The sequence below is a fragment of the Pogona vitticeps genome, chromosome 4, assembly GCF_051106095.1.
Source record: "Pogona vitticeps strain Pit_001003342236 chromosome 4, PviZW2.1, whole genome shotgun sequence".
In the NCBI taxonomy this organism is placed as follows: Eukaryota; Metazoa; Chordata; class Lepidosauria; order Squamata; family Agamidae; genus Pogona; species Pogona vitticeps.
The window spans coordinates 95409805-95432255 of NC_135786.1; the positions used below are offsets into that span (position 1 = coordinate 95409805).

The 22451-nt window shown below is 40.2% G+C and overlaps 1 protein-coding gene across 4 annotated transcripts in view; it reads right to left on the reverse strand.

Annotated features, from left to right (window-relative positions):
* The window catches only part of SLC44A3 (solute carrier family 44 member 3), a 72664-nt gene that overhangs the window by 41000 nt on the left and 9213 nt on the right, over positions 1–22451 (reverse strand). For 3 of the 4 annotated variants that reach the window (XM_072997967.2, XM_072997966.2, XM_072997968.2), the window contains exons 5-8: positions 15737–15830; positions 6657–6826; positions 4484–4573; positions 1061–1185 (exon numbers count right to left, since the gene is read on the reverse strand). In XM_072997967.2, coding sequence (XP_072854068.2) covers positions 1061–1185; positions 4484–4573; positions 6657–6826; positions 15737–15830 — 479 coding nt within the window. The remainder of the gene's footprint in view (positions 1–1060; positions 1186–4483; positions 4574–6656; positions 6827–15736; positions 15831–22451) is intronic. The other variant, XM_072997969.2, reaches the window with a different exon arrangement.

The following is a 22451-nucleotide window of genomic DNA, read 5'->3' on the forward strand; positions in this document are numbered from 1 at the left end:
TTATACCCTATTTTCACATGCAATGGCCAAGGCTGACTTCTCCAACCTAATGTCATCAGAATGTCCCGGACTACAACACACATAGTTTATCTGAATAAAGACAGGAGTTCAGGCCAACATATCTGGAAGGCATCAGGCCCAGGAGACTACGACCAGCACAACTTCTAGCCTTCACTCTTCAATACTGGTTGGAGAACAAGGCCAAGGTGGCTAGTGAACATTACTGCCCAATGATTATGACAAGGGAGGATATTCACTTTGGTACCCTGTTTCCCTGAAAATAAGACCTAACCTGAAAATAAGCCCCAGTATGATTTTTCAGGATGCTCGTAATATAAGCCCTATCCCAAAAATAAGCCCCAGTTAAGTCAAACCTTGCCCTCCACCATTGTGCAGAAAACAGAAGAAGATGGCATGACTGTACTTGAATAAATGTAGATCGTTGTACATGAAAAAAAACATTCCCTGAAAATAAGCCCTACTGCTTTTTTGGAGCAAAATTTAATATAAGACCCTGTCTTATTTTTGGGGGGAAACGGTATTAGTGCTGGGGTTAATACATTTGTGCAGAAGCTCCTTAGATGCTTGTGGACAATTTGTATTTGCTGTGGCTTGGGAAATCAGTCTGCTTTATCACATGAACTCTTGCTGCCACCACCCCAGAAAATAAGGTCCAGCCTTCAAAATTACATTGTTCTGAAAACATGCCACCTTAACCTGTGCTGAACAAATTGCACAAATAATGGTTGTTGTGGGTTTTTCGGGCTCTTTGGCCGTGTTCTGAAGGTTGTTCTTCTTAACATTTTGCCAGTCTCTGTGGCCGACATCTTCAGAGGACAGCACTCTGTGCTCTGGTGTAGTAGGCTTGGGAGCAACTAAACCAGAGCACAGAGTGCTGTCCTCTGAAGATACTGGCCACAGAGACTGGCGAAATGTTAGGAAGAACAACCTTCAGAACACAGCCAAAGAGCCTGAAAAACCCACAACAACCATTAGATCCCGGCCGTGAAAGCCTTCGTGAATACATTGCACAAATAATGATTATGATAAAGTATCTTACCGTAATAAGCGTAGATACAATAGAAAGACCAAGTAATAATTTCATATTTTCTTTTTCAGTTTCTAATTCTATGTTGGGTTCATTGGTGTAATCATAATATAGCCACCACATAATTCCTGAAACAACTAGAACAAATACAGACATACAGGCAATTTTTATTTAAACTGGAAAGACATAAGATACTTAGGTATACCTACCACTAAACAGATATTTGAAATGATGGGCAGATTTATCTGACAATTCCAAACAAATTGAAAACTTACACTGGCACAAAATGATAGGCTACAGAATTTATACAATATACTTGAATGAGCTGTAGAGTCATTCTGGCATAAAAATGGATGGGTGCGGCATCGATTGGCAAACTTAAAACAAAATAATTATCTGCTGCAGTCTGTGACAAATATTTTGAAAAATTTAAATGCAAATTATTTACTACAACAGCAAATAAAGAAATTCTGTAGGTGATATACTAATTTTTATCCATAAACAAGAAGCAAATCTTTACAAAACCCAAAAGCTGAGATACTGACTCAAGCAATTTTGTGAGAAATTTAGCTTTAAGGTTTTTACAACTGGCAGTGTAGTTGTTTAAGGGGGCGTTTTCAAATTTGTGTGTATACAATTAGGCTGTCTGAAGCAGAATTCCTTATCCCCACCCCACCCACAAAAATCACTCCAGCCCCCAAAACATTATCCAGAGTGTTGCCGGACCCTAGTGAAGAAGGTGGCAAGGTAGAATGTCATGAAGGGAAAAGAGGAAGGAGTGTGTGAAAATCAAGTAAAAACATCCCTTGGAAATAAAGCGGGATCTCTGTTACAATACAGCTATTTTTTATCCTCCTCTGCTTACCCATGGGACTTAGCTGGAACTTCTGAAAACTTGAACTTCTGAAAATTCATCATCAACAAACGTAACTGAAAGTTTAATACTGGAAAAACTATCCCCAGAACATGGAATCTGAGGTCATTTAAGTATCCTTTTTGTTCATGATCCATTAAGATAAGAACAGCACAAGAAAATATAAGAGGAAGAGATTATTTCAATGTCAGGTTCTGTTCCCCAAACAATCTCTTATGGCAACTTTTTTTCAGCTATCAAGAAGATGTGGGGAGGGAAACTGGCCCTGAGGAACAACCTGGCAAGTAGCTGTGGCATCTGGCTCTTGGTAAAATCAAGTTAGCTTCAATTTCCACAGAAAGTGAGGCAGTTATGAGGCAAATACCTGTATTTCCATAGACAGTTGGTTACTGGAGCTAGTCCCCAAGTGAATAGACAAATGAGAAGTTGTGGGACCCAGCCCTTGGCTAAAATAGCAGATGAGTTGGTCCAAACCTCATCAGGATGGATAGATTACTAACCAAATTGAGTTGGGGTGACAAGCAGCAACCTTCTTCGCCTGCACCATCTCACTTTGTTGGGGTGTACAGAGGACGCTGATTGCTAGAATGCTTGCCCATGGCATTGGGATTGCTCCCATGGTACTGCTCTGTGATGCTGATTTGGCAAGGCTGTCCAGTGAAAAATGGACCAGGAGGCAGCAGAACAACAAATAGCAATAGCCTTCATGCCTTGTACTAATGTTCTTTCTGATTATCTCTGGGAGGCTCTTCCTAATCAGGCTAACCTCTTGATCTTGCCTCCCTTTTGGCTTGGGAAGCACAACAAAGATGTTCCTGTTTTCCTTTTTCTCAGCAAAACTATTCTCCTTCCCAGCCCACACCTCAACCAGCCACAAGTATGACTCCTCTTCATTGCCAGTTGACTAGCTGTCAGTGCAGAATCAGCTGCTAAGAGAGAGGCATTCCTTCCACTGATTCCCTGCCACATTCCTCTTGCAGGCTGCACAGTAGGGCACAGGCAAGTTGAGGCTTTTCTCCTGCTCACAGCAGATACCCAAACTAGGGTCAGATTATAATCTGTTACAGTTTCTCTCTCATTTAAAAGGGTGTTCTGCAATTCTAAGATTATTAAAATTAAAATTATTATAGAATGTCTAGAACAATTACAATTTCAATTTCTAAGGTGGAATTCTGAAACCAGTGCAAGGCAAAAATGTATATCCTATTAAGTGCAGTATCCAGAGACACTATATTAAGGCTATATTCTAATTTACCTATAAATGTTCTCAGATGCTGTAGTTCAGGCATTAAAATCACTCTATAAGAATACTTCTGGATTTGAAGTACGTGGAAAATGTCTCCAAAACTTTACTTAACTCAACTTGAGACAATATGTCCCAATTGTCTATTCTTATAAGAGAAATTGTAAATTTTGATTATCTTCTGTTTCTATGATTTTGCATTTTCCTTTCAATTTCAGCAGAAACTGAATTGCCATTCTACTCCTTGACAGCCCATCTCATCAATTTTAACCAGTCAACCCAACCAAGGAAATAAAATGCTGCTTTATTTGCACCAGAGTGACATTATTTTAAAAGTCTGACATCATTTAAAATGAAAGCTGTCTACAGATGGTTCAAATGAGCTCACAATATTCCAGTAAAGTAATAATACAGTGGTGCCTCGCTAGACGATTGCCTCGTGGGACGAAAAACCCGCAAGACGATTGGTTTTTGCTATCACTATGGCGCCTAGCAAGACTTTTTTTCTATGATCGTGCTTTGCAAGACAGTTTTTTTCGAGACCGATGCTTCAATTTTTAGACCGATGCTTCGCAAGATGATTTTTTTTTTTGAGACCGATGCAGAGGGAACCTCGCAAGATGATTTTTTCAAAAGACGATGATTTTCGCAGAATGAATTAAAATCATCTTGCGAGGCACCACTGTATCAGTATTAGAGTGCACTGACATGTTTATTAGCCATTGTACCATTCTCCCCTGGCAAAATCCACCTGGTGAAAATCTGAATGTTGTTTGAATGCAAAATATCAGTCTTCTATTGCAATGGTTCTATACAAGAAGTGATGCAATTTGCGGGGGAGGGGTGTCATACGTGTAAAATTGTCAAAAGCAACAGGAAGATAGCAGGAGCTCCACATAGCCTCCCAGGGAGGTCTTTCTCCTAGCCATCCTATCAGAGATTAGTTCAATTTGAAGAACCAGACCAATAACTGCATTTACTTGCATTGAGCTACAAATCTTCCCCAGAATATAATTAACTTGCTAGCAGATACCTAAGAAGAACTGCTGTTTCTTATCTTTTTAATTACACAGTCTCTACACAGTGCTTTTAGAATAAACTTATATGCATACAGTGCTGCTGCATGTATGAGATGGTATTTTAATTCTGGGACCACCCCTTCTTTCAACAGATCCTCAGAACGATGAGGGATCTTTTGTGGGAAGATGGTCCTGGAAGGAGGAGGTTAATAAGCCCTCATATGCGTATAGAACCCTGACATGATATTCTGTGTTCAGCTTTAATAAATACACTTTACATCAAAGGGATCAATACTTACATAATAATCCAAACACAAGCAGTGTAAGAAAAATACGAATCAGAAGCATGCTGATGAACCTGAAGACTACCATCATTATTACTGAGAAGGCTGCAATTGGAAAAACAACATGGTCCAATGGTTGACTTCTGCATCACATTCTCTTAACAGCTTGTAAGATAATTTTAGTTATGCTTGCCTGAAGACTCTGATTTTTCTGACTGTCCTGTCATTTTGAGTGCCAAAATACCACTGAATACGGAGGGATGCAGGTACATTTACTCTGAGCATGACTGAAGCCTTTGATAGAAATAATGCTACCAGCTCCTACAGTCTAATTTTGCATTTATGTGTGGACTCAACACAAAAATAGGTTTATTTAAAGCCCCCTCTAAATCAGTGGGATATTTCTATGAGCATTTGCCAACATCCTGGTTGATGATATCAGAGACCCATGATCACCAAGCCTTCTATTCTGCACAAATCATCCATTTCCCCTTCATTTGCATTCACAACCAGCACTCTATCCTGTTCATCTTCCTCTGTCATACCAGAATACATGGATTCAGAATGCATATAGAGTTTTTAAACATTATATTAACTGCAAAATTCTGAAAGAGATACTAATTAACTAGTTTGGATAAATAGCTTGATAAAGTTTGGGATACTGTAATAATGGACAAAATGCTAACTTGGTTAAAATGCAGGACTATAACACTGAAATCATAATAATTACATGTCTGACATATAAGAGCAAGGGCAACAACAACATACATTATTAACGTTTATTTTTCTGTTTTAGTCCTTATTTAGATCCTCTACTTCACATTATTTAATTGAATCGACTACAAATATTCATTTAACTCTTGATAGGATGCCTGTGCCTACAGTCTTCCACTTCAAAAAACTGCTCTAAAGAGAGCTGCCACTAAAAATAATCCAGAGTTCAGAAGACTTTTTATTTTTAATACTACAGTTGACCAGTTTGGTGAGAAAACTCTGGAATAAGTAATCAAATAAGCTAATTTTTCCAAGCTGTATAATTACCCTCCCGCCTTCATTCAGGCAGGGAAGCATCTCCTTTGCTCCAAACCTTGGAAGCTTTATTCAGATGTTTGCCTGAATGTGTAAAAGGGGTTCTCCCTTTGGTGACGACACACGTTAAGCCATGTCCTGCATGATCCTCCTACCTGCAAGTCAACCACACTTTCACCTTCACCCGTTCAATAAGAAGGCCTGGAGAGGAGCTTGTAACTGCATATACTGTAGATGAAAGTACTTAAGAGAGAGCCCCTTACGGACATCTCTTCAAGATTTATTCACTGATGGAAGTTCTTTACATTTATTCAACTGAACATTCTTGCAAGCGCTTCTTCAGACATATTCGCGAAGGCTTTCACAGCCAGGATCTAATGGTTGTTGTGGGTTTTTCGGGCTCTTTGGCTGTGCTCTGAAAGTTGTTCTTCCTAATGTTTCGCCAGTCTTTGTGGCCGGCATCTTCAGAGGACAGCAGGTTGCTGTCCTCTGAAGATGCCGGCCACAGAGACTGGCGAAACATTAGGAAGAACAACCTTCAGAACATGGCCAAAGAGCCTGAAAAACCCAGAACAGCCGCTTCTTCAGACCTTTGAATGGAACACATGAATGTCTGACAGCTTTCCATGTAATGGGGGACATGATGGGTGGGGTTTCTATGCATACCCACATCCCCATCACAATAAGAGCAGTACTCTCACCAGCTTAACTGAAGGTAGTTTAATTGAAGGTAGCTTTACAATAACGTTTTGCATCCTTTCTATACTTTAAAAAAACCCAAATCCCCCAAACCGTCCTACTAACCAGTCAGCTACATTAACTTCATGCAAAGCACAGAATTCTTTAGAGGATATTCTTGGGAAATTTTGCTTTTCAATAACTGTATATAGTTCTTAGAACAGCAGTGCTGGAAGGGACCTTATGGATCTTCGAGACCAGCCCCTGTCAAAGAGAAACGGTGGGGAAACAAACTCCCAAACTTTGGCTCCACAGCCAGAGACCTAAACCACTGAGCTTTCCAGCAGTCCTTATCTCAACAACAGTTACATAGAGGATCTTGTGATCTGCCAAATCAAAATACTCAACATCATTTTTAAAAGTGTAATTTACTTCTTAAATTGTCGCAATCATGTTATATAAATGGTATCTATTGACTTACCTAGTGCAAGGACGCACAGTCCAATTACAGTGTCTCTTCCTGTCATAATCCCACCAAGAATACGATGGAAAATATCCACTTCATTAACCATATTTATCAATACTGATGCAAACTGGGAATAGCACTCGACATTTTGCGGAATACATCGATTAAACAATGGGAAAGATAGGCTGAAAAATTACAGACAAGACATTGTCCTTTAAAAAAACAATTAATCTCAGAGAAGGAATCAAACTCTCCCTGAAACTACTACAACAGCAATGCTTTTTAAAAAACCTATTAATAATAACAGAAGATACACAAAAAATATTCCTAACTGAGCACGCTTCTGTTTATTAGCACTATGTGTGTAATGCAGAGCACTATTTACAAATGGCAATACCATTTGTTTTAAGGTTAGAGACAATTCTTTCATACATATCTTCATTTAACTACCATTCAATACAGGAAATAGCCAGGGTGTGTGTGTGTGTGTGTGTGTGTGTGTGTGTGTGTGTGTGTGTGTGTGTGTGTGTGTGTGTGTGTGTGTGTGTGTGTGTGTGTGTGTGTGTGTGTGTGTGTGTGTGTGTGTGTGTGTGTGTGTGTGTGTGTGTGTGTGTGTGTGTTAGACTGTTTGGAGAGATCTGGACCTTGACTACATTGTCTTAAACAGAGTCACTGTGAGGTATGAGATGTCATCTGGGCAACCTTTGCATCCACATGCATTGATTGGGTGGCTTTAGGGCAGGAAACCACACCACATGTCAAAGCACCTTTGACCCTTCCTTTATTTAAAAAGAAAAAGGAAAAAAGAAATAATACTAATAATAAAATAAAGAGCACTCTCCTTTTCCTCTCCTGTCTCCTCCTCTGTAGGGGAGTGGGAAGAAGCTTCTATTGAAAAAAAATTAAAGTGGCATAGTGTATCAGTATTGTTTTATATAGTTTTAAGAAAGTATTATTTCCTCTCTCTCCCCCTCTGCAGGGGATATACCAACTGCAATTTACTGCATGAACACAAGCTGCTTAAAAGCATTTGTTTAAATAGCTATTCATGAAAGTATCTTCAAAGAAGATTATTACAGATAATTCTTGCCTAACTTGTATGGCTGCCAACTTGGATATGATTGGATGGGACAAAATGGGTCTCCCACCTCTTCTAGTGAGGTAGGCTGTGTTTTTCCCAGTGGCTCTGTTCCACAAGCCCACACAAGGGTCCTCAGATTTGGATCTCTTGAATACACTAACATGGAGTTGGCATTCAAAAATCACCTCCCTATTTCTGTCATTGGGGGAAACAGGAAGTTTTTTAAAAAAAGTCTGCCAGGCTGTAAAGCGTGGCAAAGCTTCATCCTTCACAACTCCTGCCCTAGCCAGCACAAACCAGAAGGGCTCTGGATGTTGTGGATGATTTGTTACTTCAATCTCCTTTCCCACCCATTAAGAAAGTTCTGCAAGGAAAGGAAAGCAATTTTTCAGTGAAAGAACAATGTACTAAATATAGATCACCAGATATCAGATCTGTATTAGTTCAGAGAAGCTTGTTTGATCTTATAATCCTGAAATGTCCTGCACTTCAGACAGACTATTTATTATAGTTTTTTGGTTTTTTAACAATCCTGTTCCATTGCAAACCTAACCTGATTATCCTAATTTGCAAAAATGCATGGACTAAAATCATATGACTTTGCAAATTAAAGGCCATTTCAGAATTATCCAACACAAACATTTCCAACACACATAAACTTTGCATACCACTTTAGTAAACCTAACATTTGATTTGGAACAAGATAAGTAAGCAAAGGCCCCAATCAGCTCAGTCAAACAACACAGTGCAAAATCAGAAATATGCAGACAAGAGTGTGTATTATGCATTCCCCCCACAAATGCATCAACTTTTGACCACTGAAAGGATATGCAGTATGAAGCAAACTCACATACGCTGCTAAGAAAATGTTTAATCAATGCAGCATTCCTTTCTAGTTAATAATTTACTGATAAGAGATGGGGTGACTTTACTTTCATCACCTTTGCTTTAAACAAGAAATACCTCAGCCATGATGAAAAGTGCTTTCAGGCACTCCTCTTTATTACAAATAAAGCACACAATAGTCAAAACATTAAATAGAATATGGAACTTACATAACATTTCTGATGTAACTTTGTTTTACTTTGCATAAAGAGAAGCATACACAACAAAACTTATTACATTCTGTATAAGAATAAGACGTATCATCTCAGACACCCCACAAAACAGAGAAGCTGATGTACACACAGCGATTCATATTATAATGTTGCAATGAGACAACACTGACATTGCTGAAACCTGACCAAATATTTCCAAGGTGTGTGTCTTTTCTCACTGTCCACCTGGGTTCTTTATGTAAAACCAATATAAGACACCAGCATTGGCAGGCTACAGAGATTCCAACTCCCACTCCAAATTCTGTTTGAGGGCTGCAATGCAGCTAGTATTGGGAAATCACGTTTCTGCTTTTCTTTTCATTTTTATTTCTTCATTTCTTTATTCTGCATTACTGTCTGTTGATGAATGCACTGCTCAGTTAGACAGCATCAAATGAATTTGGGGTACTGAAGCCCAAAATTATAGGCATGTGCTTCACAGAGTATGGCTGTAGGAGTCACATACGCACTTGGTGAGGGGGATGAATGGCTGGGGTTATGATGAAGGAGATGATTGTACAGCTTTTCCAGAAAACTGTCCCAAGACTTTACTCATTTCTGACTTGTGCCCAACAAATTCTTTTGGGACATGATGCTCAAGGACCCATGGCCAGACAGTAAACATACAAACCCTTGTATATGCTTGGCGCACACTGATTTTTAGTTCCATTTTAATTTTATTCATTGATGGTGCAATACACAGCCATGGTTCTTCTCTATTTTATATTCGCATCCTCAATATCTCAAACACGGCAATGTGCCCTGTTATAAAGTGAAAGTAAGGAAGACTCGCTGATGTTGCACACCCATGTTCCTATTCTTGCTGGTGCAAAGCCGTGCAAAAGCCTCTGTATTTTCCTGTGCTCATTCAGATGTGTTCAGACTCGGTCTACTCAGCTGGTGGGGAAAAAACCCAGTTTCTCCTGGTCCTTTGATTACTTTACTTCTGTACCACTGAACTGTCATTACCCTTTGGGTCTCGCAGAGGCTTAGACTTAGAGGATTCTCCTCCAAAACAGCCACAGAAGGTCCTCCACTTGATGTTTTGGTTGAGTAGGAGGACAGAACTGCCCACATCCCTTCAAACATCAACCCATTGCCCTCTTCTCTCTGTTCCTAAATGTCAACTGCAACAAAGATTTAAAGGGGCAGGAGCCACAGGAGTTATAAATTATGCTAATGAAAACAACAAAGCATACTTTAGCCTACCATATCATGCCAAAATAGGAATGGAATGAATGCTGCAAAAAATGCTTATTCCTGGCAGTCTTCTCAGTCTGACTATGCTGAGACTTCTCACTAAAGTTTCCCTGCTCTCATGAAATAATCTGTAGCAAGAAAGCAAAATGAAGTATCTTCCTTTTCTTTTTTTCAATTTCTTTGTTTGTTTTGCTATTTTTATGCACAGAAATCACAAAAAATACTGTGAAAAATCAAGGAATTCATCCACAGATTGCACAGAACTGTTGCACAAGATGAGGGACAGTCTGCAAAAGGTGGGATTCTTGCAAAAACAAAAGAAAAACAAAACAAAAAGACTCCCATGATTTTACCATTTTTCAGCCTGTGCAAAGTTGAAGTGTATTCTACACATGGTAGAGCTGCTTTTCTGTAAACAACAGAACAGCAAGGCATGCATTACACCTACCAGTGAATTACCACTGAAAATTTTATTTATTTATTTATTTCCTTAGATTTCTATTCAGTGGTGGATTCTTGTAGGCTGCCATCTCATAAAAGGAAGGGATATACTGCATGTGCATTATCATTTCTTGAACAAAAAATGTGTGAAAACTACAAGAAATTCAGCAATTTAAAAAATGATCTTCTACAGAGAGATCTGTCTGATGCATGAAAAAATATTTCTTATTTCTCACTGAGAACAGGACAATGTGTGATCCATCTCTTTATCCTCTCTATCCTGCACACACCTAATATTGTCAGATTTCAGAAACTAGGGTTGGTGTCAGTACTTAGACAGGAGATTACTGTATTAAGGAATCCCAAGGATCTCCAGGTAGTGTTAGGAAAGGATCTTTCCCCAAACCTTGGGGGAACTCCTGCTGGTCTGAACTAGGTGCACCAATAATCTAACACAAAGAATAAGGCAGCTTCCTTTATTTCTCTGCAGCACTATCTGTTTCCCATTGATATCCACTTGAAAGCACAGAGTGAAATCATCTTTTAGTGATGTATGCTGATGAGACACTCAATTCTGTTTACAAAGAATTCATACCACGCTGCAAAAGGAGTAAACTTCTTTCTTCAATTAGTAACGGGTAACATGAATGTCAAAAGTAGAGAGGTTACTTACCTGTAACCATAGTTCTTCGAGTGGTCCTCTGTGAACCCACACAAATGGGTTAGACTGCACCTGCGCAGGACTCTTCAGAATATTCTAGAGCTTAAGAACATGTAAGTAGTAGGATGTTTCCCCGTGGTGTGCATGCTCCGCCCACCCGTAATACCTCAGTTCCCAAACGTTCACCGCTGTCAAGGCTCTAATTGTAACCAAGCTCAAGAACCAAAGTGACAGACAGCAGGGAGGATGGGCAGGATGTGTGTATTCACAGAGGATAACTCGAAGAACTATGGTTACAGGTAAGTAACCTCTCTTTCTTCTTCATGGCCTCTGTGAATGCACACAAATGGGTGACTAGCAAGTTCAATTACCAGAAGGAGGACCATCACGCCAACACTTAAGTCAGCACCGCTCTTCCGAAACTTGCTTCCTTTTTGGCCCTGATGTCCAGACGGTAATGCATCACAAAGGTCAATAATGTGGCCACTCAACAAATGTCAGGGACTTCAATGCCATGTGACCAGGCAGTCGAAGTGGAGTGTGCCTTCAACACCTCTGGTGGCACGTTGCCAGCCAGTTCATAGGCCAAGGTAATAGCCTAAATGACCCACCTGGAAACCATCTGAGGAGAGGCTGGAGCGCCTTTTTGTGGGCCATGGAAGCAGACAAATAGTTTAGGAGAAGTACGGACGTCCTTAGTTCTGGAAATGTAAAAAGCCAAAGCACGTCGAACATCCAAGGAATGGAGCATGCACTCAACATCAGAAGAAGGATTAGGAAGCAACATTGGGAGAATCAGAGGTTGATTAACGTGGAAACTCAAAATCACTTTAGGGAAAAAAGACACATCAGGATATAAGACAACTTTGTCCGGGTGAAACTGTATATAAGGGGCATGAGCCCAAAGGGCAGCCAACTCGCTGGCTCTCCATGCAGAAGTAATAGCCAAGAGAAACAAGTCTTAACTGAGAGAAGTTTAAGATGTACAGAAGCCATAGGCTCGAATGGTGGGCGAGCAAGAGCCCGTAAAACGACCTGGAGAGACCACTGAGGTAGTGGAGTCCGGACAGGTGGGTGTCAGAGTCCAGTTCCAACATCAGTGAACGGGAGAGATCTCTGAAGAAAAACAAGAAGGCTGCAGTCGGAGATTCAAAAAGAAAGCATGCTCGGTCGTGCCTGCAGGAAAAGAAAACTTTCTTGGCACCTCCCTTTATTCAGTACTTAGGTTACACAGGAATCACATTACAACCAATAAGGCATCAAGTACGTTCTGCCTAGCAACAACTGACACATGCACAGATTAACTGTGTTAAAGAGCTAGGCATTTGGCTGATGCATTCTTCTGCCTACGTGACCTCCTTGCTCAGCTGTAATGAAGTCAGCAGACTCCCACAGATGGGTGCATATTACGCAGACTCCTAAGGAATCCCTTTAAAGTTGGGTGTGAAAATAAGCGGGTAGCTTCTGAACCCAAAGGCTGATAAGAAACAATAGCGGCAATAACTTTTAATGCCGACTGGGCCAGACCTCGGTCAAACAGATAACAGATGAAAGCAAGGAAAGTATCCAACGAAACTGGAACAGCCAGAAGACCTCTGGAAGCAGTAAATTTGGTGAAAACTAACCATATAGCAATTTTGTAGAAGGCTTTCTAGCTCTGGTAATGTGGCTGCTGGACATAAGAAGAGTGTGCTGTCTTCTGATCTCATCCGTTTTCTCATTAAATAGACAGGAGTTCTTCAATTTCAGACCTAGCATCATCATTGCTTCCTGCTGAGCGCAGCCAAGCATGCCTGCAAAGGGCAATAGTCGATGTCATGGCCTTAGATGCTGCATCAGCCGTATGACGGGATGCTAAGCGCTGCTGTTTAGTCAGTGTAGTCACCTCTAGGTGAGCATTGAGAGCACTGGTCCTAGTCTCCTCAGGAGCAGCTTGGAGAACTGGTAAAACTTTGTTCCACAATTACCTCTGATATGCTCCCATAGCTGCTTGGTAGTTTGAACCCCTCATTACAAAAGAGGCTAGGGAATAGAGGCAACAACCCAAGACATCCAGCTTCTGACCTTCCCTGTTGATGGGGGTGACCTTAGAATGATTCCCAGCCCTTGATTGATTAGATTGCACTATAATGGAATTTGGGGCAGGATGCTTAGTGAGGAAAGTCGTATTGCTGTCATGTGTTTTGTAATGATTTTCAGTACGTCTAGAGATCTGAAGAGATGTAGGCGATTGGTTCGATCACTCTTTTATGAGGTCTACTAACATAGCTGGAATGAAGGCCAAGCTTAACCGGGGGGGGGGGGGGATTTTTCTTGGTTTATATAATCAAAAACAAAGTCTTGCCAGGGAGGCAGGGGTTGCTAGATATCAAGCTCCAAAGATTTCACCATGCAGAGAATCAATTGCGAGTACAATGTAAAGTCTTCAGATGGTGATGGGAGATGAAGATTCGCAACATCTGAATCTGGTATTGGCAAATTTGAAGGAGACTCTTTGGAAACTCCTGAAGGTGGATCTTGCTCAAAAACCGATGATACTGAAGAACCCCTAGTAAAGGAAAGAGGTGGAGAGGGTGAACAAGGACGACCTCTTGACATGGAAGCCAAAGCCGGTATGGATATGTCCATTTCAGGTGCACCCTTACGAGCTGATTGAGTGTGAGAGGCTCTTGGTTGCGATATCGAGGATGATGGTACCGACGGGGCATGAGAGCGCTTCAAAGGATGGGATGTCTGATGATCCACTTCCTGCCGAGACAAATGATGTCTAGGAGCAGGCTTCAATGGCGGAGGGTCAGGTTGGCAATAGGTTCGATGCCGACGTGGAGGAGATGAAGGTGATGGTGAGGATCCAGAAGGAAAGGCATATACATAACATGCTCTCTTGGGCCTGATGTAATCACCGGTGTCATAAAAAGATTCAAGGTCGTCCTCATGGTATTGGCCGCGACCACCATGTCGCTCAAACTCTACATAAATCGGCTCCTCATAATACGCATGACACCGTCACCTCTCGATGCCGAGGATGCTCTTGAGTTGGAGAAACATGCAGATGTTTCGCTAGTCATTTCTGCAGAGGGGATTGTTGCGGGGACACCTCCAAATTTGATAATTGTATCACTGTTGCCCGCCCGATTGACTTAGGGCTAGAATGGGCCAAGGCCAGACTGGAGATGACATCAGCCTCAGAATGGCTATGACTAGGAGACAGGCTCGGTATCGATACCGAAGCCTGAGCCTGTGGTGGTGGTGCCAAGTCAGCCCCTTCAGAAAGGGAGTCCGGATCTGGCAACTCTCGAGATGACTCCTCAAGTATGGGAAATGGAAGGGAGACTCGTATTGGAGGAAGTTCTATAAGTTGAGCAGATTTAGAAGTTTGTTTAGCCTTCTTCTGTTTACCAACAGCTTTCTTTTTCTTCGGATCTTCCATGGATGGTGATTTCGACATCAAGGCCGACGTCGATGTCGAAGACTTCTTTGGTTTAGATGCCTTCGAAGAAGACCTCGGAGATGGGGTAGCAGGAACTGATGAAGCAGTGGGAGGAGCAGGAGTCAAGGTAGGCTCCATGGTTGCTGGGCTCGAAGGTGTGAGTGATTTCTCCCACAGATACGAACGAAGCCTCTGCAAACGGAGCTTAAGGTCAGGTTTGGTCAACTTTTTACACTTCCAACAGGAGTGAGCCTGGTACCTCTTTCCTAAACAAAATAAACAGCGGTTGTGGCTGTCCATGAAGGGGATCTTGTTGGCACATGATGTACACCACTTAAAGGGATCTGACGAGGCCATAAAAATTGGTGGAAACAAGAGAAGGAAGGGAGGTGGGAAACGGGTAAAAAGGAAGACTCATGGGAAAAAGTCAACGATCGCCTGTACAAGATCAAAAGCCGAAAGATCAGAAGCCAAGTTGGTCACAATAAAGTCCGTAATCCTAAAACCACAACCAGTAAGCAGTCCAAAGGTCAAAATAGCCCAGAAACAACGAACAGTAGCCAATCCAAAATCCGATAACCGTATATTGTAGTCAGTCCAAAGTCAAAATTCTCCAGAGATTAGAAACAATATTCGACAAACCAGACCAGAATCAAAAACCAGAATAATAGGAAAAAACAGCTCTAGACACGAAAAAGTCCGATCGCAGCGGCAGCAAAAAAGGAACTGAGTTATTATGGGCGGGCGGAGCATGCACGCCATGGGGAAATGTCCTACTAATCACATGTTTTTAAGCTCTAGAATATTCCGAGGAGTCCTGCGCAGGTGCAGTCTAACCCATTTTTGTGCATTCACAGAGGCCACGAAGAAGAACTTAAAACTCAGCCCAGGCAAAGGAGAGATGCTGTGGCCCATGGATCATTGGTTCGGGACAGCAGGTAGCATTTATTTCCTTCCCCTTGTTCTTAAACATCACTTTGAATGAACTTAAAGCAAGAAGGAAGCAGAAATGTTGCTCAACTTTTAATACATAATGCCTTCGAGAAAACATGAAGACTAGAAAATGAATAAATCAATCACAATATAAGTGTTTTGACTATAATATGAATATTTAGTCATGTCCAGCACAAAATGCTAACACCCAATACTTATTTTAAAAAAATTCTGGTTAAAAGTATCTCTTACCTTGGTGGAACCGGCAAAACTGGACAAAGTTCAGGAGCTCTGGAACTAGGTATACAATCGCTGGCATTAGAACTGTAAACACAGAGGCAAGAACCTAGAAAAAACAACACCCATGAAACAAACACTAGAATGCTAGTTAATTTTATTTTAAAATTAATTTTATTTATTAATAATTGTAGTCATTTATTGAGAAAATATATTATACATCTTCTGATACAACATTGCCTAAAATGAAAACAAAGATCAAATTTATAGAGAAGTTAAAATATTAGTAAAACTATCTGAAGAAAACAAAGAGCAGAATAAAATCAACAACAATAACAGCTACAAAGGCAAAGAGTCATGCTATTAAATGATTGCCCAAATAAAAAGATCTATAAAGGCCAGTTTTAAAAGCCAGTGTAAAAAACCTATGGTCAGCGTCCCAAATCTGAGACTACCATGATCTGGGCCCACCCACAAGAAAGCACTTTACACAGGGACCAGTAACCTGACACTTCCATCTTCTATCAGATATCTATACCATATTATTAAAAACTGGGAAGCATAAATAGGAGATGATCCCTTCCTGCATCACACTGCAAAGACCTAAGAAAAAAAATCCCTTGAACATATACTAACAGCAATATATAGCAAGTCTTTTATCTAAAGCAAGCATGCAATAATGTATAGAACAATTTCCATATAGCTTTTACAGTTTCTGATAACCACTGAGTATATCCTATATCTTATTGTGGACATTGGTCATTTATACATTGGTTAGCATCTGCTGACACTGCAAGAGATGTTTATGTGTATCTCCCTTGAATTTTGCCTGGAAATAAACTGTTAACAAGTCGAACTCCCACGGAATTGATATTCTATACTTCTTGTGATTATGTCCAGAAAACAACCTAGTGGATGTACACCAGACTATGTCAAGTTGTAGTTTTGTAAGTGATTGCAGGCAGATATTACAGAAATCACATCAAAATAATAATAATAATAATAATAATAATAATAATAATAATAATAATAATAATAATAATAATAATAATAATAATAATAATAATAATAATAATAATAATAATAATAATAATAATAATAATAATAATAATAATAATAGGTTCTGTACCACTTCAGCACAAAGCTACTTTAGATAAACATTACTTTGAAATATTCTAAAAATTAACAGAACGTTTAAAATCTCACCTTCTTATTATTTCAAATAGGTAAAGGTAAAGGTTCCCCTTGACAATTTTTGTCCAGTCGTGTTCGACTCTAGGGGGCGGTGCTCATCCCCGTTTCCAAGCCATAGAGCCAGCGTTTTGTCCGAAGACAATCTTCCATGGTCACATGGCCAGTGCGACTTAGACACGGAACGCTGTTACCTTCCCACTGAGGTGGTACCTATTTATCTACTCGCATTTACATGCTTTCGAACCGCTAGGTTGGTGGGAGCTGGGACAAGCGACGGGTGCTCACTCTGTCGCGTGGATTCGATCTTACGACTGCTTGGTCTTCTGACCCTGCAGCACAGGCTTCTGCGGTTTAGCCCACAGCACCACCACGTCCCTATTATTTCAAATATATATCTATAAAATAGGAATTTAGGTTTCATTCCTCATATTTTGCTAAAATACAATTCAGGTATTTCTAATTTCTGGTATTCCAATTTTACTTAAGACATATCTAATCAGCTATATATGACACTGCTTGCAGGAATCAGGCAACCTTTCCCTCATTGACCAGCTGCCTGAGTGAGTTTTTTAAATGGATTGTTGTGCCTTACTGCTTTGAATGTGTCTTTGGTATTGTTTTTGTTTACCATTTCTCAGAGTGATATTTGTTTGATACTTTTTAGTATTTGTATACTTACTGTTTTTTGTTTTAAATATTGTTTTTTAATTATGTAAACTGCCTTGAGTCCTTTTTAAGGAGAAAGGCTGAGTAAAATATTTTAAATAAAGAAATAATAAATAAGTTTCCACGTAATGACAGTATTTAAAATACTAATGCCTGTTTCCCTACATTTCCCACCGACAGCTTTAAGATCTGTTCTAAAATGCTTTGAAAAATCATATTGTCGGCAATAATACAGGGTAAATCTTCTTCAGACTTAAATATCTCTTTAAGTACCAGCAGACACTAACAGACACATAAATGACAGGCATCCACATTCCACAGTAAGGTACATGTACTGTATACAGTATACTCGGCAGTCAGAAGCTGTTAAAAAAAGGAAATTGCCTTATACATTATTGTATCCCTGCTTAAGATAAAAGACTTGCTATACAGCAGTATATTGCTGTTTGTATATAACACTTGTACATGGAATGTGAAGCCAGAAAGTATTCTTGGGATACCCCTAGGAGCAATTAATTTAATTAATTTTAATTTGGAATTAAACTATGATAGATAGATACAGTGGACCCTTGACTTACAGACGGCTTGACTTACAGACGGCTTGACTTACTGACTTCTCTGGCCGCAAAATTTAGGTTTGACTTGCAGCCTGAGAATTGACTTACAGACCAGAAAAAAACCAAAATGGAACAAAAACGGCCTGTTATGGGATTAATCGGTTTTCAATGCACTGTAGGTCAATGGAGACTTGACCTACAGACTTTTTGACTTGAGAACCACCTTCCAATACGTATTAAGTTCTCAAGTCAAGACCCCACTGTAGATAGATAGATAGATAGATAGATAGATAGATAGATAGATAGATAGATAGATAGATAGATAGATAGATAGATAGATAGATAGATAGATAGATAGATAGATAGATAGATAGATAGATAGATAGATAGATAGATAGATAGATAGATAGATAGATTAGTAGCTGGCGTTTAAAATGGTATGATAATATTATTTTTGAGGAACTGAGTATAAATGGAAACTGGAGACAAGGACAGGGTTCTTAATTCCTTACAGGAAATTTAGAAGCTAAAGAACTTGTATTCTTTTCAAAGTTTCTTTAGTCCCTCTGCTGGCAGAAATATTACACTACTACAAAACAAACTAGGAGAACTCTGGGGTGCATTTCCATCAGAACCAGATTGCCAGCTCCTTAAAGTCAGGCCATAGTTTTGTTATTTACTTTCTACTTATTCAACACAGACTTTTTCCTTAGTTTGTTTGCTTATCAGATTTAATTTTTAATATATTATGCTTGTTATTCTGTATTTGTTTTAGTAATTTTTTAGCATTTATTTTTAGCATGCCTAGGAGGGTTCCCCCCCCCCCAAAGGCAGTATTTATGTCTATAAACAAACATAGTCATATAGTTCTTAAAGTAGATAAAAGACATGCCATGTAAATTATTTATAAAGTAAAAAGTTTTTACTACGATGGCAGCAGCACACCATTATTGTTACCGCTTTGTTATTATCTTATTTGTTATGTTATTATTCAATTGTAATCAGGTTCTCCTAAAGCCGGCGGCAGTGCCTTTGTTTGGGCGGGAATAAGAGACGAAGGCGTTTTAAAAACTTGAACAGAGTCCTTTTTATTTTCTGAAACTGCAATGTCAACTAATTCAAACGGATCTAACATGCTCAACTCCGGCAAAATGTTATAACTACGGACCTTCACATTTGGTGTAAATATGTCGCTCCATACATCGCAGCCGGACTAAAGCACTCCCGAGCTGTCATTGCCCACAAGGGTGTGCTCCGCACCGCGTAGACCGTGCCATGGCTGGGGTGTCTCGCCAAGTCCCCTTTGCATGGTGGTTGGTTGAAACAGGGACTGGGGTGAATCACCTTTCCCCCCCAACTGGTTGTGGGGGTAGATCACTACTGTACATTCCAGTGCTTCAATCTTCATATTGCCTGGCTTAGCTGTAAGAGGGTCTGGGAGCAAACCTCCGCCTGTCTTCAGGTTTGGAAACTCTTTCAGCAGCTTCCTAACCTCCTCTGTCTCCTCCCCATCTCCTGCCTGCACAGCTTTATCTTTCGTGTCTCTTTTGTTCTCGTCCATTACAACTCTAAAGTTTCGTGCCTCTTCCCCTTCTTTTATAACCTCCTCCCACACAATCAAATCTAACTCCTCCCCTTTATCATCAGCTAAACACATCTCCAACGTTTTCCTCTCCCTCATCCTTCTCTATTTCTACTAAGACCCCTTCCACACATCCTGGGTTCTCCTCAGTAGTATGCCTCGTTAAGGACGGCGCACTAATGACTCCTCCTTCACATCAACATTATACAGTACAACAAAAGACTACAGAGACTGTGTGGTATTGCAAGTACAGTGGTGCCTTGGCTTACAACCATAATCCATTCCAGAAGATGGATGTAATTCAAAATGGTTGTACAGTGGTGCCCCATTGTAATCGCTGTCTTGTGAAAACATTGTCTTGCCAAAAGCGCTTCCCTATTGGAATGCATTGAAATCCGTTTAATGCATTCCAATGGAGAAAAATCGTCGTTGTTCTGCGAAAATTGCCCATAGGGAAGCCATTTTGCGAAGCGCCGATCAGCTGTTAAAATCGCTGTCTTGCGAAGCATCAGTCCCGAAAACACCCGTTTTGCGAAGCACCAATCAGCTTAGAATCGTTGTCTTGCAAAAAACGGTCTGCAAAGCACAGACCCAAACATCATCCAGCGAAAATCGTCATAGGAAACACTGTTTTGCAGATTTATCGTTTTGCGAGGTCATCGTCTAGCAGGGTACCGCTGTAAGTCAAAGCACCTTTTCCCATAGGAATGCATTGAAATGCAATTAATCTGTTCCGGCCAAAGAAAAAAATCACACAAAAAAATCCCTGCAAGTCTCATTGGAAACGCAATTAATCCCTTCCGGCCAAAGGGGGGAAGCAATCAAGCGTGCAAGACCCATTGGAAATGCAAACAGAGCAGATCGGAAATGCACAGAGAACAAAGGGGGCAGGTCAGAAATGCAAAGAAAACAAAGGAAAAAACAAGGCAAGCATGCAGGACCCATCGAAAATGGGGGGGGGGGACCAAAACAAATGAACAAATCACCACATCTAGACAATAGAAATTCAGGAAGTCTTACGCAACTCACACGAAATCGCAAAAGTAAATTCTGCAACATATCTAAACATTCAGCACTATCTATTGTTTCATTTTCAATTGTCTTATCATAGCGATTTTCCTGCATGAAATATTGGAAAGTGGTTTATCATTTCCCCTCTCCTGCACAACATTAACAATAATTAGCTTCAGTATCCTTGTCATTGTCTGTGAAGGATCCAGTGCCACCTTCCATTAATGGTGTTGCCCAGTGGCTGACCCACTGGGCAACGTAGGTAATGGAAGGTACTCTCATCACCATCCATTCTCTTCTGCTGATGCAGCTGTTACTCCTGAAGAGGGTGGATGCATCTGAGGCATTTAGTGTCTCAGCTGTAAACATCTTGCCCTGGGTGACCCTGCCAAGAGTGCAGGTTTGTAATGCAATTTGGCCTTCTGATAGCATTGCTCTCTGTTTCTTTGATACACTCAAACCCTCTCACCACAATAAGGTGTGCATCCAAGAAGGGGACTACAAGGTTACCATTTGCTTATTAACACTCTTTTAAAACATTTGCTTGAACACAGTAGTTGAATCTTGGTCTGGTGTCTCAGTTTTGGCTGTTCCACCTTGGGTGACTCTCCCAGGAGTCCAGACTCATAATGTAGTCTGGCCACCTGATGGCATTACACTCAGATAGTGTTGGAAGATGAGATCCCCCAGGTTAGAAGACTCTCAGTGAGCTACTGGAGAAGAGGAACGTAGTGCTGCTATTGACAAAGCACCTAGATTAAAGCTGGGAGGACATCTGGTGGCCACTGTTCACTGAGGCTAAAAGAAAATCCAGTGCTGCAGAACACATGCAATTGGAGCACAGAATGTGAGAAGTAAGAATTAAGTGAACTCAAAACTATAAAATATTAAATGGAACATTGCAGTACCTGATGGGAGCAGACAAAAGCAGACAGGAATAGGGCATATTCAGTCAGATAAGTACAAAATATTTTACTTTGGCAATGAAAATCAAAAGAAACTGTGTGCTATAATACTGAGGCAAAATATAACACAAGCAGTAATAAGATATACAGTGGTGCCTCACTAGATGATTGCCTCGTGGGATGAAAAACCTGCAAGATGATAGGTTTTTGCGATCATTATGGTGCCTCACAGGACTTTTTTTGAGACCGATGCTTCGCAAGACATTTTTTTTTGAGACAGATACTACGCAAGACTTTTTTTTTTTTTTAGACTGATGCATAGGGAACCTCGCAAGACAATTTTTTCACAAGACGACGATTTTCACGGAACAAATTAAAATCTTCTTGCGAGGCACCACTGTAATAGAAAATCTGACTAAATAACATCAGATTGCCTGCAAAAATTATCAATGCAACTATCATGCAGTAATGATCATGAATTAATAGTATCAAAATTAGAATAAAACCAAAGAATACTAAAAGAAGCATAATGCAAAACCATAATTTAAACATTTCTCTTGAATTTACAAACCGTACATTACAGTGGTGCCTCGCAAGACAAATGCCTCACAGGAAAAAAAAAACCTCGCAAGACAAATGGTTTTGGCAATGGGGGTGATGACTCATAAGACAAATGTTCCTATGGCCGTGCTTCGCAAGATGTATGTCTTCTGTTTTTTGTTCCTGCCTCATGTTTGCTGATTTTTAAAAATGTTTTAAATGTTTTTCACTGAAGAGCAATGTAAAATTCATTTACACTCTGACACTCTCATTGA